The 17833-nt window shown below is 33.1% G+C and overlaps 1 protein-coding gene across 1 annotated transcript; it reads left to right on the top strand.

The window, feature by feature from the left end:
• Positions 1-4605: 4605 nt before the first annotated feature.
• On the top strand, positions 4606-16751 carry LOC127729896 (protein eva-1 homolog C-like). The gene is made up of 6 exons (XM_052237827.1): positions 4606-4635; positions 6204-6261; positions 9938-10198; positions 11425-11679; positions 14158-14226; positions 16065-16751. The coding sequence occupies exons 2-6, from the start codon at positions 6213-6215 to the stop codon at positions 16559-16561; spliced, it is 1131 nt and encodes a 376-aa protein (XP_052093787.1). The 5' UTR covers positions 4606-4635; positions 6204-6212; the 3' UTR covers positions 16562-16751.
• The last annotated feature ends 1082 nt before the right edge of the window (positions 16752-17833 follow it).

The following is a 17833-nucleotide window of genomic DNA, read 5'->3' on the forward strand; positions in this document are numbered from 1 at the left end:
TCAAAGTCCTTATTTGAACAATTTATTACCATTGTACCAAGTGTACTAGTCAGTAGAATAGACAGTTTAGTAGTGGAACAATGGCTTTAAGACGAAATAAATCTATATTTGTAAGGTGTTTTGTGCAGCTTCGGAAGCCAGTACATAGTTGGAACTTTCATTGTAATTGGTTCTGCTTGTAAAGAAGTAGCTAAAAGTTTAATATGTTTGTTACAGATGTCATTTTCCGAAAATGGAGTCAGTTTGAATGTTGGTGAATTGGTGATTTCCTTTTGAAGAATGGTTAACAACAACATTACAAATTTTGACGATGAACAAGATTAAAATTAGTCTGAATCTCAATTATTAAAAATTTAAAAAAAAATTTATTGGTGTTATGGCCAAATATTGCAAATATACTTTAACAGCAAAATTATTCTGATCCTTTCCACTCTTACAATTCTTCTTGGACTTTGATACAATGTTTATGCAAGATTTCTAGTTACATTATTAATGTTGGTTGCAAAACCTGTCGTCCTGTAGACTGATGTGTAAAGAAATAATACCTTAAAATATTGCTCAGCATGTTAGTCTAAAGTAAAATGCAGGATTCAGATTCATATCAAAGTTATTTACATGTTTGTCCCTTTTATAGGTATGTAATATTTGCTACCGCACATTAAATACCAATTTATTCATCAATCCATAAAATATTTTAGAATTGTACTAAGGTGAACATATATAATGATATGTTTCATCTTACCTTGACCTCATTTGCATGGTTCATTGGTCATTGGTGTCGCGCCAGAGACGTATGGAATAATGATATTCGTTCGTCTGTCCGTCACACATCACTACCCAGAGACCATTTGACACACAGTTTTCACATGTGATATGATTATTTGTCTTTATATTTTCTTCACTCTTCTACATTAATAGTTTTGATTCGATAATTTTTACAGGAGTTATGGGACTTGGACCATTTTTTTAAAAGTATTATATCAATAACACCTTGTGAACGCATGTCCTCTAAGACCGTTTTATTGGGTGCTATCATACTTGGTCGGATTGTTAGCCATCATGTGTAGTTGGCCATACTTCACCACTAATCTTGTTCAACCATTTTTACTGGAGTTATGGGACTTGGACCATTTTTATATGTATTTTGACGATACGTGTAACACATTGTGAACGCAAGTCCTCTAAGACCGTATTATTGAAAGCTCCCATATTTTGTAGGATTGTTTGCCATCATGTATAGTTGTCTAAATTGTACCGCCATTTTGGGATCGACCATTTCTACAGGAGTTATCGGACTTTGAACATTTTTACAGTTTAGCGACAATAACACACTGTGAAAGCAACTCCTACACTGAAACAGTTTGACAGAAAGCCCCCATACTTTGCAGGATTGTTTTGTTTGCCATCATGTGTAGTTAACAATATTATAGAGTTATTTTTATTTGATTATTTTCATGGGAGATCTGGGATGTTTTTTTACTGTCGTACCACAATAACACATTCTGAACATAATCTATTTTCTCATTTATACTCTGCATGTGATATTTCGCTCCGACGTTCTACTCAAACAACCTAATTGGGACCATACCTTTCATCATATGACAGTGGCATATGATATGAGGCATGAACGTCCATTTCCTTAAGAGGATGTGGTACCATCATCTTGATCTTCATATGACCTTGACCTTTTTTCTAATGTTTTTTTATCATTAGACATAGACTTTGGATATAAGGCCAAAACAGTTCCCACCTAAAGCTTTCACACACTTTGAGAATGTCGATCGCATGCTTTTAAACCGTTTACCGTGTAGAACATCATGTGGTTTACCTGAACTTTTAAGATTATTTCAAAGGTGGATTGGAACATGTTAATTATTATGACCATTTCTGGACAAGACACATTATTTAAATGCTATAGTTGTGCGATATCTGATTGCTCCACTTACTCCTTCTACAAGTATAAAATTCTACTCTACATTAGCCATTTTCAATTTACGTTTGCAACACTTGACTTAGACATAGACTTTGGATATTTGGCAAACAGGTGCAGCACAAGAGGTGTGTAGTGTATCGTGGAATTTGACCTCTGACCTTAATCCTTAACGTTCTTGGTCAAATAATTTATGTGTATAATATATCCGTCTTAAAACCATATAAATATATTTTTGCTTATATATTTTCATCTCAACCATAGGTTTGCCCCAAGGGTTGTTCGTCACCCCTCATACAGGTTTTTGTAAATACAGCTGTTTCACACGCCACGCCACTTTTTAGGGAGATATATAATATTCACAGATATTTTGTTTTGTTTACCTTCTGGTTCCCAGATATGATTTCTATGTTCCATCCCATAGAGACACAACTTGGGAATTTTACCAGTATAAATACACATGGATAGCGACCAAATCAAATTCTGAGGAAGACCCAAAGTGAGGAAAGGGGTAGTATAGAATTTCAGTATGAGTTTAAACTCTTAGAAGATCGAGGTATATTCATGTTGAAAATATGCCGCACAGCCCTATGTTTTCACCTTTAAAAAAATAGAAGTACACATTAACTTCCCATTCTAGGATATATTTTTTTTTACAAAACATCAAACTAGTAAAAGGTGCACAGTTTTCGCCGTAAAAGGAGTACCTATGGAATATGCATTGTCTATATTTACAGAATTGCAACCTTTAATATATTATTTGGTATTTTGAAGAAATAAGTTGCCTTTATAAGACATTTCTAATTTACTGTTGGTTTTGTCTCCGGTGGACATATCATGACCCTTGCATATCTTTGGTTTTTTAATATCCGGAAAACTGTTCTTATCCCTACACCTACATTTTTTGTAGACCATTAATTTCATACTTTAGAATTTTTAGTAGGGATCCACCTGCGTATACCATCAACTGTTTAATATATCAAAAACTGATCAGGTTTACACCCCTAAACGAAATATATTTCTGATATATATTGAATTGATATGACGTTTAAGTACATCATATACTTTGTCACCTTGTGTCTTTTTTTTTTTTGGAGGGGGGGGGGGGTGTCCTACGTTTAATATGTAAACACCAGACAGCCCTCTATCAATTTCTTCAATTATTTTATAAAACTATCTTAAGAACAAACAGGTCAAATGAAAAATACTTTGAGTCAGTTCAACATTCATTCACCATGTCTGCTGCCTGTCCAGGGGATATTCCTTCAAATACTACTTTGAGCAAAAAAATACTTCTGATTTTCAATTATGTGTCATGTGTCCAAATTGTTTTATCATTATTTGTTTCTGTACCAGCTGTACACGCATTTGTCAATGCTTGTCTGGTATATGATCGAAAGAGACATCTTGTCTCTCTGTCAAATAAGTTTTAAGGAATCAAACTGGATTAATTTTGTATATACAAGATACAGGTATGTATTTCAAAATACTTATATACTAGTATGATTTACCTTTAAAAATTGTTCTACGATACGTCAAATGAATAGTTGAAGGATAAATGTGTTTTAACAAGTTTGAACTCGTCACATGCTTCGTTGAACAGGTACTCCTCTATCCGATTCTGACAATTTTAAAAGAGAGAAAGTCAAGAGGCGGATTCAAGGGGGGTGGGGGTGGGGGGGGAGGGGGTGGGGGATGGGACTTGATGCCCGGTCCCCCTTTATTGAGCTACATTCATGGATAATCCAGACTTTTTACCAGTTCCACTCCAAACTTTGTCTAGTTAGGGGGCCGCATGCATCCCTTTTTCAAAATCTTGGATCAGCATCTGAAGCCAATTAAGGATCATAATCAGCGCTAAATAGTAATTAAATTATAAGTTTCAGTTTCACAAAACTTTAATTGTCAGCAAAACGTAAAATATTATATCCGGTGGTTATGCTTCACAGTGTGTTTTAAGACCATGAGCATATATTCTAAATAAACTTGTTCTCTAATTTTAGAAAATCAATAATTACTGTAACATATAACTGCTTATTAGAACAATTTTTCTACTTTATATACATTAGCCTGTCAACACCGGGGTTGTCAGTTCGAATACCACATGGGGCAGAAGCACTCGACTCCAATCTTAATTGACTAGGATTGTGAGTTTTCTTACCGAAGGTCCGTGGTTCTCTCCGAGCACTATGGCTTCCTCCACCAATAAATAAAACTGATTGCCGATAAATAGCAAAATAGTGTTGAAAGTGGCGTTAAACACCAATCAATCAATAATATACTTTAATATAAAATAGTAATAAAATAGTAATAGGAATTGATAAATATATTCCTATAGTTGTTGTTTTTGTTGTATATTGTGTTTTGTTTCGTTTTTTTAATCTTTATTTTCTTTGCTTCTATTTCTTATTTTTGTTTGTTTTTTGTCGATATTTTTCAGCCACGATATAAAATAGTTGTGCCAAAGCCCATTCAATACAAAGATTTAAAAGATTATCTTAAATAGTTGACTCGAACACGCATCCTTTAAAAAACAACCCCCATAACATATATCCCGTAGTCCGCATTATAATACTTCCTAAGGTAAAGGAACTAAAAGTTTTAAGCTAAATCAGCTTATGTAATTCTTAAGGATATATATTTATATTGAATAAATATCTCAAAATTATTGAAGCTTTTCTCTCTCGCAGACAGGCCACAAATAAGTAAGTCTTTATTGTTATTCGTGCTAGTATATCTTTGACTTTTACACTAAAGAAACATTTTGTATATTATTTTTAGAAAGATTATTTTCTAAATCACTCTAAATATTTAGACCGGCGGATATTTTAGCGCATTAATAGGGCATTTTAACGCATTGGTATGCCATTTTAGCGAAAATTATCGGTCGTTTTAGCACCAAAGTATAGCCCATTTTAGCGCCGTATTTATTTTACACATTTTAGCAAAAAGTGATATTATCAATGCCAATTTTAGCGACATAAATCTATTCATAGCAAAGAAAAATCATACACGTGATATTATCAAAACAGTCCAATATAAAAAATATCATAACCATAAAAATACAGCACTAAAAATCGAATATTTAAGTGTCAATGTTTGTCCCACTTATCGTTTGTAACCGGCTCTTGGTGAAAGATTCTGTTCTAAAATTGTTATAGATACTTCTTATTTTAAAATATGCTGCTGTTTGTTACAAAAACAGCACTCCTACGTCTCGATAGTTAGGAGATTTAATGTATGGGTTCTATTACATGTACGTGCTAAAAGCATAGTACACAGTGGTCGAAAATAAGAGAATTGCCTTCCAAGGTCATATTAGGGTAAACTATTTGTTGAATATGAACTTAAAGAAATATTATAAGAGGTGTGATATGTGTGTGTTAGGGGACGACCATTTGATATTCTGTGGAGTAGGAGGTAGAGGACCGAGTGGTCTAAGTAGTCACGCGGCGGGTGCGTTCGACTCCAATCTTAATTGACTAGGATTGTGAGTTTTCCTACCGGTTATTTATTTTCTGCTCTTAGGGAGCTACCATTTGATTTTTATAGGGGGGGGGGGGGGGGGGGAAGATTAAAAAAAACGTTTTTCACTTTGTTCGGTCCTGCCTTTTTTTTTATTAGTTTATCCTGACTTTTTATACATAATTTGTCATCCTACCTTTTTTTTTGCCAAGTTGCTCATCCTGCCTATTTTTTTACTCAAAACTTCTGTCCTGCCTTTTTTTCAAATTTCACAACAATCGTGTGTAATTCAATAATTAACCTTCATATCAAAATGAAATGTTACATTCGTGATGACACGTGCTTCCACAAAAAAGTGCACAGGTAAATAAAAGAAAAACTTGATAAAACTATTTTTTATGGTCTTGTTAGCATAAAAATGTAATCATAAGAAATGAATGCTTCTTTTTGTAATTTTATTGGGGTGTGAAAGTGTTGATCGTGCTTCTGCGCTTCCTACAAAATGTGCTTCGGTCAACACTTTTACACCCCAATTAAATTACAAAAAAAAGCATTAATTTCTTACCAAGACAAAGCATCTGCGTTCGAATATGAATGCATGCTGCTTTATACTTGTATATTCTTTTGTTTTGTTACATATTTTGTCTGGTGTTTTGTGGATGTTTTACCTTTTCATTTTCTTATATGATTTTATTTCTCATGAACACAATCTTTTCTTTAGAAGGCAATGCCTGACCGATTTAGATTGATATTTTTAAAATAGAGAATGTACTTAAATGAAATCGTATTTTTTTCTTTTTATTTTCAGGATAAAGAAATGTTTATGAAGATTTTATTCGTATTTTCGATTTTCGTAGCAGCAGTTTGTAAGTATATTTTTTTTGTAAAAAACGAAATTCTCAGGGAAAATTGCAGAGGTTAAAAGATTAAAAATTCTTTACTTACGAAAGATATATAGTATTATATCATTACACGTTCCTGTGAACTACTTGATTAAAAGCTATGGAACGGCTAAGTCTTATACTAGTACATGCAGTGCTAAAGATAAAAAATTAAAAAAAAAAAAAAACACATTGAAAATGAAAGTAATACAATTATCTTGGATTGACAGTCACTAATGTCAACATATTTCCCCATTACAAACATAAATCATAAATTAACAGTAACTGTTAGGAATCAAAACGTATCAGCCACTCAAGACCCGTGCCGAATCTCTGTCTGTGTTCATACACCTTATCGCTATTTGTCCGCCATTACTGGACATCACAAAAGTTCCCGTAAAATTTTGACGTCATAATAGAAAATATCTGACGCCACAATGGAAAAGTGATTGTTGTATGACGTCAAAAGTTCAAGCGGGACAGATTCTCGGGTCAAGCGGGAATAGCGATAAGGTGTATTCCAAAGAATGACCGGGGAATCTAAGAAATGTAGTCATCTTTGGACTCTTCCTACCTGGAAGTAAAATACGTGTGAATGAAGGTCACCTGTTTGACTTTGCAAGATGTATAAATGCACAACCGCGTCTAAGCTGGTTCTCGGCTGACTACTACACTTTCAGTGTTGTTTGAGTGTAGCGTTATACAAGTGGATTCCAGTTTAAACCGCGTATTGTAAGAAAAGTGACGTCATATAGACACACGATCTTTTAACGTTCATGATATATGTATCCTCATGTTCCATTGGTAGTCGAACATTCTGTCCTTTCATCTCGGTCGGTCGACTATCTTTTCAAATCTTAACTATTACTTTTATTGTTAATTTGTTTTCATCCTGATTATGCATATAATTTTTGCCATTGGGACGTAAAGCAAAGATCAAACAATCAATCTACTCAGGAAAGCATCCTCGAACAGACCGTCCAGCATCAGTAGTTCACATTCAATAATAATAAGGGAACTACTATCTGATTTACATTCGGGCCAGGAGAACTTTGGAAATGAATAAAGTGAATTAGTAAGAACTCGAAGTAATATATCGTGCCCAAGAAAGGATGAAAGGGAAATTCTGCCTCACAGAAAGAAGGCCAAGGTGGGGGTGGATAAATTAATCTATAACTTCTAGTGTTTTTTTTAAATGTTCAATTTCTAGTTACTAAACGTCATCTTAATTGAGAAACTAAAAAAAAGGCGTTCTTGCCACTATTACGGTTAGCGGTCAAAGGTCGTGTATGGAATCGTCTGTTTTCTAAGTTGCTTCTTTGTATGTAAGGAAGATTAGGCCAGATTAAATAGACCGTGTTTGTTATTTATAAATTTCGAAAAAATCCATAAGGAATATATATTCTCTAGTAAATTTTTTGATTGAAAGGACATTAAATATTTCATGGAGAAGTTTGTTTTTACATTGCGGAAGTCATTAAATTGGCATTAAGGGTTCTGATACCTTTCCGGGCCTGTCTCCAAATTAGCAATAACTCGTATGTAGATTTTCTTCGCTGCAAACAGGAATTCTCAACAAATATCTAAAATGATCTATCATAATCGCTCACCAGCATCTTCAACAATGGCCACTTTTTAGTAAAAAACATCAATAAAAGGAATACTAGTAACTCTAACTTAAAAGAGTTAAGTGACAATTTCATTCATGTTGATGTATTTGCTGATCTTGTCTTGCTGGTTATTTTTGCTATTTAAAGTTTCTATCAATATATTATAGTTTTCAGGTATGCAAAAAAAAATGGTAAAAATCGTCATTAAAGGGAACCTTCAATAAGTAGTCAACTACCGATTTCGGTCATGTTGACTGATTAGTAGATCTTGTCATATTTGTTGTAAAAAGTTTCTATATATCTATTATATTTTTCAAGCTAATAGGCAAACATGCCAAAAAATCGTCATTAAAGGGCAATAACTTCAATAAGGAGTCGACTACCGATTTCGTTCATGAAAAACTTATTTGTAGATCTCGTCGTGCTGACTATTTTGGGGATCAAAAGTTCCTATCTAACTATTATAGTTTTCAGGTGAAAAGGCAAAATACCAAAAACAAGGGAAACAACGTCATAAAAGGGTAATAACTTCAATAAGAAGTCGACTACCGATTTCAGTCATTTGACTTATTTATAGATCTTGTGTTGCTGATAGTTTCTATATTTAAATTATTTGTCGATTTATAATCTAAGAGATAATGATCAAAAATGAAGAAAAAAAAATGGTAAAAGTCGTCCTTTTAGGAAAACAACTTTTATATGAAGTTGTCTGACAGTTCTGATGTCAATAAACCATAGGCAGAATTCATCACTTTGATACTTTGATTTTTGTTGATGCATCTCTATCTTGGTCTTCTCATATTGATTATATCATAAAAAGGGTTAACTCTTCTTTAGCTTTACTAAAAAGGATAAAGAAATATTTAAATCACAAAGCTAGACAAATGTTCTATAACGCTTACGTTTTACCTCACTTAGATTATTGTTGTTCTATATAGGGAAACTGTAATTACTTTCTATTAGATAGTTTACTAAAACTGCAAAAGAGGGCAGCAAGAATAATTTTAGACGAACATGATTACACCAAATCTTCAAGCGAATTATTTCTCGAATATAACATTGTGCCGATTACACAAAGAATACATTATCATAAATCATTACTAATGTATAAGGCAAAACATGGCTTAGCTCCAGAATATATGTCCAGTCTTATTTTATCAGCTTCTGCAAACCAAAAAATACAATACGAGATTTTCGTCCTCAGATAATTTTATAATTCCAAAACAAAATACAGAGTTGTATAAGTCTAGTTTCTCGTACAATGGACCAAAAGTATGGAATGCTCTTCCTGATTCAATTAAAAAATCAAACACAGTATTAGAATTTAAACATAACTACAAATCTATGTACTTTTAACATTACCATGATATTTGTACTGTAATGCCATATATAATAATTGTTTATTGTATTCAAATTGTATTACATCTTTATTTATCATTATTATTGAATATGTATTGTGTATTTTAATGTAAATATTATTGTATTAAGAGAGCCTTATTTAAAATTGGTGTAATCCAAATGAGTTACTCTCTCTAAATAAAGATATTATTATTATTATTATTATTATTATTATTATTATTATTATTATTATTATACTGTTTGCCCTGTCAGATTTTCTCTATATATAGCGGTTTTCAAGATAATTGACAAAAATTGCATTTTTTTAACTATGGCCCATTAGTTTCAGAAGAGATGATCTTCGTAGAGGTTAACGGACGACGGACTACGAACACGACAGACGACGGACGCCAAGTGATGGCAAAAGCTTACACCGGCCCTTTGGGCTAGGTGAGCTAAACAAAGAAATATGCGAAACACCTTCAGTATATTGAACTTGAACCAAAAGAAATCGATTTTAATAGAAAAATGATAACCATATATATTTCCATTATATTTACAAGTGTGGACACAGATCAGTGTGGATAGTAATTGTTAAATTTTTCCATTATATTTATTAGCTTAAAGACATAACTACTGTAGCATAATGGAAGTAATTTGTAATTTTTTAAAGAAAATGTCATATCTGGCATAATCGGTATATTATATTGTAGATGGTGCTACGAAACTTGACGGAGTTGATGGGGATGTGCTTACTCTTGAATGTGGGTCGGGCTCTTCAATCGATGTTAAATCTGCGTTTTATGGAAATAATAATGAGCCGGCATGTGGGGACGCCAACGCATTGACGACTTTACAGGGATTAACAGATGGCAAACAAAGTTACGATCTAGCGGTGAATAGCGACACGTTTACTTCAGACTGTGACCTATCTAGAGATCAAACGTTTACTATAAAATACGACTGTATAAGTAGTAAGTATAAATAATGTATATTTCTTTAGAATCCGTAATTTTGATTGGCTGACTATACAACAGCTATGATTGCATGTGCTTTCCGTAGACAATGTAAAAATAATGCATAGAAAAACAAACGAAAAGCGTGATATAACTCGTAATTTTATGGTTGTAGCATAAACACATAATGCTTCCGCGTTTCATACAAAATGTACTTCGGTCAACGCTTTTACATCCCAATAAAATTATAAAAAGAGGCATTCAGTTCTTAAATAGATTTAGACAGATTTTGTTCAAAGTAATCGATGATCAAACAATAGTTTTAATTCATTGTGTATGGGTTTGTTGATTTAGTTAATTTTAATATCACATTTTTTTCTGAATGAAAAAAAAAGAAATATCTGCTGAAAGTGATTGATTAAAACAGGGGGTCCTCTCTTTTTTCAAAATTTATAGAATTTGATTAAATTTGTAGAATTTGATAAAATTTAAAATCAATATTGGTTATCGGTTTCGCAATTGGTTTTCGTTTTGTGATTTATATTTTTAATACGTCATTCATTTGAGGTTCAAAAATAAAATGTAGGTTCTATCAAATTACGCAGTGAAATTTGTTATAGATGTCGTTGACAGTTTTTTCCGTTTTGGTCTTACTAGATGTGCTATCAATATTCTTTCTACGGGAAAAAAATACGTAAATATATTTATTTTCTCAGATTTAAGTGCAAATTTTTCCCATTAAAAGAAAATTAACGCATTGGCGTAACAACTGTTTCAGAATTTGAAGAACTGTTGGTTATCTCATTATCCGTACTCCAAAATGAAAATAACGTCAATTCATTCGTTGAATTTTCAATGTTTAGGGCGTTTGGTCAATCACAACGTTTTGCTGTACGCTTTTATAAAACATATTACACAGAACTCTTTAGATTCTGACATGAAATATTTGCCACTGGACGATAAGCAAACATCAGTCAATCATTAGATTCTGAAATGGCGAGTTATTCGCAATTGATCAACTTATCTGAATATATCCAAAGGCAAGAGTTGAATTTATCAAAATTTGTTTCATCAATAGACTCAAAATTACATCTTCGGTTACCTACATTAATTAAGGGATTCAAAGAAACAAAGCTTTCCAAGATGAAAACTACCACCATTTTTTCTCATTTTTATATTGTCTATATAACTTGATACGCCGTACGTATTGTCTAGCGTATGTTGAAACTAATATTTATTTTTAGCTTTATTGACACAAACGTCAAGCCAAGGAGATACATCAGCTATATCTTGCACCAATGGCAAAAAAATAAAAACAATAAATGCTGAATACAAATTTAAAAGTAAATGCCTTGACCCTAATGCACTGACGGTAGTGCAAGGATTGTGCGATGATGAAACCAGCTGTAGCGTTGGAGTTAGTGATACTGTATTTGCTAATAGTGACTGTGATGCGAACCAACCAGAAACATTGAGTATTTCATACAAATGCATTGCTGGTAAGTAATTTAATTTATTACATTGGTTGCAATGAATTACCGTGATTTCCCAGTGAAATGAAAACCGATAATTTCACATGTAAAATAAACTCGATAATTGCACACTTCTGATGTCAAACAACCATAGATGTTGTCAAGACGTTGTCGATGACGTTGCAGCAAAGCAAATTGTGTATGCCTAGAAAAAGATATAGTTCCTTGATTTTCTACAGTGACTGTATTTCCATTAAAAAAGCCTATTGTTAATGTTATAAAAGAATATTCAACTCGTGACCGAACAAAACTGATAATCAATTCATGCGCTATGCGCATTTGTGAATTAATGTGTTGTATGGTCACTCGCTGAATATTTTTCTATATTTGAATTCTTCGATTAGTTATACTATAATTTTACATTTTTGTTAAAAAATATATCTAATGGCACAGACCTTAGTTCTGGAGCAACAGTTTTCATCATAATTACATTAGTTGTCAGAGTCATAAGTTGAAAAGCAATGTGTTACGTCATAATTATATTGTATAGCAGAGACGTTACTTGAGAAGCAATGTGTTACGTCATTATTACATTGTGTGTCAGTGACTTTAGTTGAAAAGCAAGTGTTACGTCATAATTACATTGCATAGCACAGACAGTAGTTGAGAAGCAATTTTGTTACGTCATAATAACATTGTATGTCAGAGACATTAGTTGAGAAGAAATGTGATATGTCATAAGTACATGTATGACAGAGACATTAGTTCAGAAGAAATGTGTTACGTCATAATTACATTGTATGACAGAGACATTAGTTCAGAAGAAATGTGTTACGTCACAAATACAGTTTATATTTCCGACAATGTACATATATGGATTTTATCCGGCAATTGAAGCTTTAGTTGATTAAATCCAAGTAGTTGTTTCTGATTTTTCAAAAAAATCAACACAGTCTAAACGCGGACCGCGAAGAGGACACCAACATGATCTGTCATACAAAAATACTTATTCTTTAGTAAGAGAATACTTCATGTGTTATTTTCCTAATTTATCAATAAGCTTGATATAACTCTTAATTTCAGATGTAGCATAAAAATTTAATGCTTCCGCGCTTCATACAAAATGTACTTCGGTCAACGCTTCTTCACCCCAACAAAATTATAAAAAGAAGCATTCAATTCTTAAATAGATTTCAACAGATTTTGTTGAAATTGATCGACGATCAAACGACAAACGTGCTCAACCTTCTGACGTTATGGCGTACAAAACGTGTATCTGGTATTTTAAATTATGATTAGTAATCCAAATTCTTCCTTGATTTTCTTCTGACAGTTCTTTCGCATATGTGGAATTTTAAGGATCCGGTATGCGTTTTTTTGGGGATTTTTTTTTTGTAAAACGCCATCTGAACATTAATTCAAAAATAAAAATAATCCTATATTTCCAAATCTTTCTGATAAGTGGTCCTGCTATCCATTAAATTTAAACCACGTGGAAAACATTTTCCTTTATAAAACAGTCTTTGGAGTTGAGCACAGGGAACTTTATTTGTGTTCATGTTTATGACTTGTATTTGTCATAAGTATCGTGTATGCTTATATGACAATAAAGACAAAAACAGATTTTTACCAAAGGGCAATTTAAAATAAAAAAAAAACTTTTTGTGAAATTCACTTGCATTCTATACATTTATACTTTTATCTCGTGACAGGATACTCAATTTGCTTTATTTAGAAATATTAAAGTTCTACATATGATTTATTTGATGTTCAAATCAAAATCCTCATGTTCTTATTACTTGCAAAATCGTATAACGATTCGCTCACTCACCTGGTACCTTAAGTAGTACGATAAAAAAAATCGGCAGATCGGAGCCAAACAACTTCAGTGAGTTAGCACGTTGATAATCCTGCTCAATCAGCTGGATGCTGTATATTAGCATACAAATTAGGGTAACACTGACTTGTTCTGGGTCTGAATATGGAGGCATGTACATGTAGTAATTTGCCGTTTCAGAATCTAAAGGGCTATGGTAATATTGTTGTCCGTATCCCCATAAGGAAATTACCGTTGTATTTCCATTCCTTAATATGTTGATAGCCAATCATAACGTTTTGGTATCGCTTTTGAAAATATTACCCAGAATGCTTCAGATATTGAAATGGAGAACATATAATCCATCATATTGATAATGCCAAAAGTCAATCTTGGGTAACATATTTAAAGACCCATGAACAAATCTTAATTATGTATTTGTCTGAATGTTGCAAAGAAATACAACTTTTATAGAACATAATTTATTGTTCATGTGTTTGATGTTTTGCGGTTAGTTTGCTAGATTTTGTTTGTGTTCACTACCCTTTTATCTAGAAAATATATTATTTTACAATTCAATACTGTTCAAGAACAATCGTTTATTTCATTCAGCAAGAACTCAAAATAACTGAAAAATAAATAAAAATTAATGCGTAATTAATTAATAAGATGTTGTTTTTTAATTGTAGCAACCGGGCCAGTCTACACACGTTATGGAGCCAGTGGTTGTTCAGTCACAGCAGCAGTTGTTTACAAAGGTCAAATGTTTGTTCACTTCATTTATGATTTAGGGAGCTACCATTTGATTTTTATGGGGGGGGGGGGGGGGGGGGGGGGGGGGGGGCTAGGATGAAAAAAAAATTGTTCCTGTATTTTTTTTTTAGTTGTAATTTCTATCCTGCCTTTTTTTTTTGCCAAGTTGCTCATCCTGCCTTTTATTTTTACCCAAAACTCCTGTCCTGCCTTTTTTTTTCAAATTTTGTCCTAGCCCCCCCCCCCCCCTCCCCCGACTTCCGGTAGGAAAACTGACAATCCTAATCAATTAAGATTGGAGTTGAGCGCACCTGCCACGCGCGGGACTCGAACTGACAACCTCAGTGTTAATAAGGAGTTCGACTTCTAAGACTACAACTAAAAACCTCGTGTACATTTTTATATCATTAAAACCGAAATGATCAGAGCGATATACAATATCGTTTTAAAACAAAATTCTGTGGACAGGCATTCGAGAATTGGTAATTTGAATATGCTTTTTGATTTTCAAATATGTTGGTCTGGAGACATTAATTGCCGAAATGCGCATCTGGTGCGGTAAAATGGTACCCGTTAATGTTATGAACTTTAAAATGAAAAAAAAAGACTTTGTTCGTTGCATTTTATTTACACTCTGTACATTTTAGATTTGGAATCTAAGATGTAACTAGTTTCATGGAAATAAGAAAGTTAAGCAAAACATACAAATCATTGGTTTATATTTTTTATTTTAAGATAGTGATCATCTTTAATTCGTTGGTCCCATTGTTTTACCATTAAAATAGATTCATTAAAACAATTAAAAGATTAAATTGTAAGCTGGGGTTCTTGGGGAAGGGGGCAGCCTCCCCCACCAGAAGCTGACCGATTATAGTAAAATACTTATTGAAAAAAAATGTTTTATAAAATTATTTGTAAGCATATGCTTACAATGCTACACTAGTGCTACGCCAATGAGTGTTCATACCTTAGTAAACAACATTTGTGTAATATGCAGGAATCCCCTGTTCGTCCATCTGTCTGTTTATATGCCTAGTGAGTGCAACACCTCCTGACAGACTGATTTGATATTCAGCGTATGACACTCTACACAAATGTAGAGAACTATTTGAGGATGTGAACAAAGAAAAAGATTCCCACTCAAAAATGTAAATGGGAAATAAGATTTGCGTGGCTATAGGGAGCCATTTCTGAGATCACTCAAACTTTATCTGATGATGTATTTTTTCAATAACCATTTGCAGAGAGAGGCCTTATAGGTAGAACATTTTGATCGCCGTTTTCTGTCATTTGGCATTTATTATTTTGTGTTGTACTTTGTATATTTAAGTGTTATACATATGAACATTTCATTAGTTTTGTGTTTTAGTAAAAAGAAAGTCCATATTCATAATTTTCCTTAATATAGTTGAAAGATTGCCCGTAAAATCAATCATTTTAGACATCTTACATTTTGAAGGATTTGTTGTATACGAGTCTTCAAATATGATATAAATGTATATCTTGTTTTACCGGTTCTTGTTTTACATAATAAACCAAACTGGAAAGATGATTTCAATTTTACTCTCTCTAGTTTCCAAAAGTATTTATGAAGCAATTCGCCGTTTCAGAATCCAAATGACATAGGAAGGTTCGTTGTTTGTACCCAAAATGAAAATAACGTCACGTATTAGGTTGAATTTCCATTGTTTATAACGTTTAGAACCAGTCACAACGTTTCGGTGTACACTTTTGGAAATATTACCCAAAATGCGTTAGGATATGAAACAGCTAATTGATGAGCATACTGAAATCAAACCATACTTTATTTAGTTTATAAAATATCATTTTTTGTTTGTTATAGGTATCATGGCTGGGGCTAAGCATGATGGCAGCGGATCAGGAAGTAACTATCAATGCCTGACGTCGACTCCGACGTATGACACTAAAAGCGGTACAGAAAACTCAGAACGAGGATATATATACGGCATGGAGATAAAATTAGATACCATAGACTCTACCTCGGTTATTGATATTAGTAATGATGAGAGCACAATAGATTGCACAGTCTGCCAAGTTATCTCGAGTAAATCTGTATTTATGGTAGCCGGTTTGGACACCTGTCCCTCAGGTTACGCTTCAGAGTACGGTGGTTATTTGGCTTCCGATTCAACTGACGGTACTACATCCAAATCTTACATCTGCCTAGACAAAGCTGCCAGTTATGCAGGGGCAACCTCGAACAACCAAGGTCTGCTTTATTTAACTGAAATTAGATGTGGTTCATTATCATGTTCTACGTACACAGATAATGCCGAAATTCCATGTGTAGTGTGTTCGAGAGCTGTTACTAGTACTTGAACTTGTTATGCCATAAGTCCATGTTTAGTGGTGTGTTTGAGAAATGTACATTGAGCTTTTTATGACGATATCGTGTTTAACATGAATGGCTATAACTTATTAACACTGAAACATTTTATTATATGTTCTGCATGAAAAAAAAACTTTTTATCTAACACATTTGAATATCTAATTAAAAGATGTGCAACAATGTTGTATTTTTTCTTTTATGAAAATGATAAATAACTATTTCCTCTTTTATGAAAGATATTTTTATAAATTGAAAGGTGAATTTATAAATTTTGTCAAATTATATGAACTTGAAATTTGACAAAAAGATTGTAAAAAGTATAACAAATTATTACAGCTCAAAGGCTAAACAAAAACAATTTAGAATAAATTATCCTTCCGGATCACCTGATCTCACCGCTCGGTTTTCGTTTTCGTTTGTTTTGCTCAGTCTTTGGTGTCTATGTTGTGTTTTGTGAACTGTTGTTTGTCTTTTTGGTCTTTTTCTTTTTTTAGGGGGAGGAGGAGGGGGGGGGGGGGGGGGCATGTCGTTGTCAGTTTATTTTCGACTTTTGAGTTTGATTGTCCCTTTGGTATCTTCTTGGACGAGGCAATTTCTCAACTTTGTTAGGTAACTAACATTCCTGCCGATGAAAATATATGATCTGACGGTACAGAGGTGGAAGAATGACTAAGATAAGCTAAAAGTGTAAGCCTTGGAAAAGTGCTCTTGTTCATAGCCTACCTCTGTTTGGAGGAATTTTAAATGACAGTTAAACGCAAACATTCGAATCATATTTTAATTTTTATTAATTTTGCTTAATATTTAATTTCTCGGGAGGCGCTCTCAATAAAAATATTTTTGTTTAAGCTTAAGAAAACAACATTTTAAGAGGAAACCGATTAGTCGAGTATCATTTTGGTATTCGATACTCGGTACTACCGAGCGATACTCGAGTACTCGAGTGCTCGTTGACATCCCTAAAAGGAATATATACCACGTCACTTCTTATGGTAAAACTATTCATAAGTCTACTTATTTAAAAGAAGGTAATTGAAAAAGACCATTGATGTAAGGTCATTATTTTCGTATTAATCGGTACCAAAAGGGAGAAGATACAAAAAGGGGGAAAGCAAAACCACAAATAAAAAAGGCAGAAAACATCATGACCATAATATAAACGACGAAAAAATAAACAACTGTTAAAAAAACACTACCTAAGAAAACGAGATTGGACAACAGGAACTCAACTGAAAAACAAACAAACCGGGGATGAACTCGGG

The sequence above is a fragment of the Mytilus californianus genome, unplaced genomic scaffold (genome assembly GCF_021869535.1).
Source record: "Mytilus californianus isolate M0D057914Y unplaced genomic scaffold, xbMytCali1.0.p SCAF_2, whole genome shotgun sequence".
Classification (NCBI taxonomy): domain Eukaryota; kingdom Metazoa; phylum Mollusca; class Bivalvia; order Mytilida; family Mytilidae; genus Mytilus; species Mytilus californianus.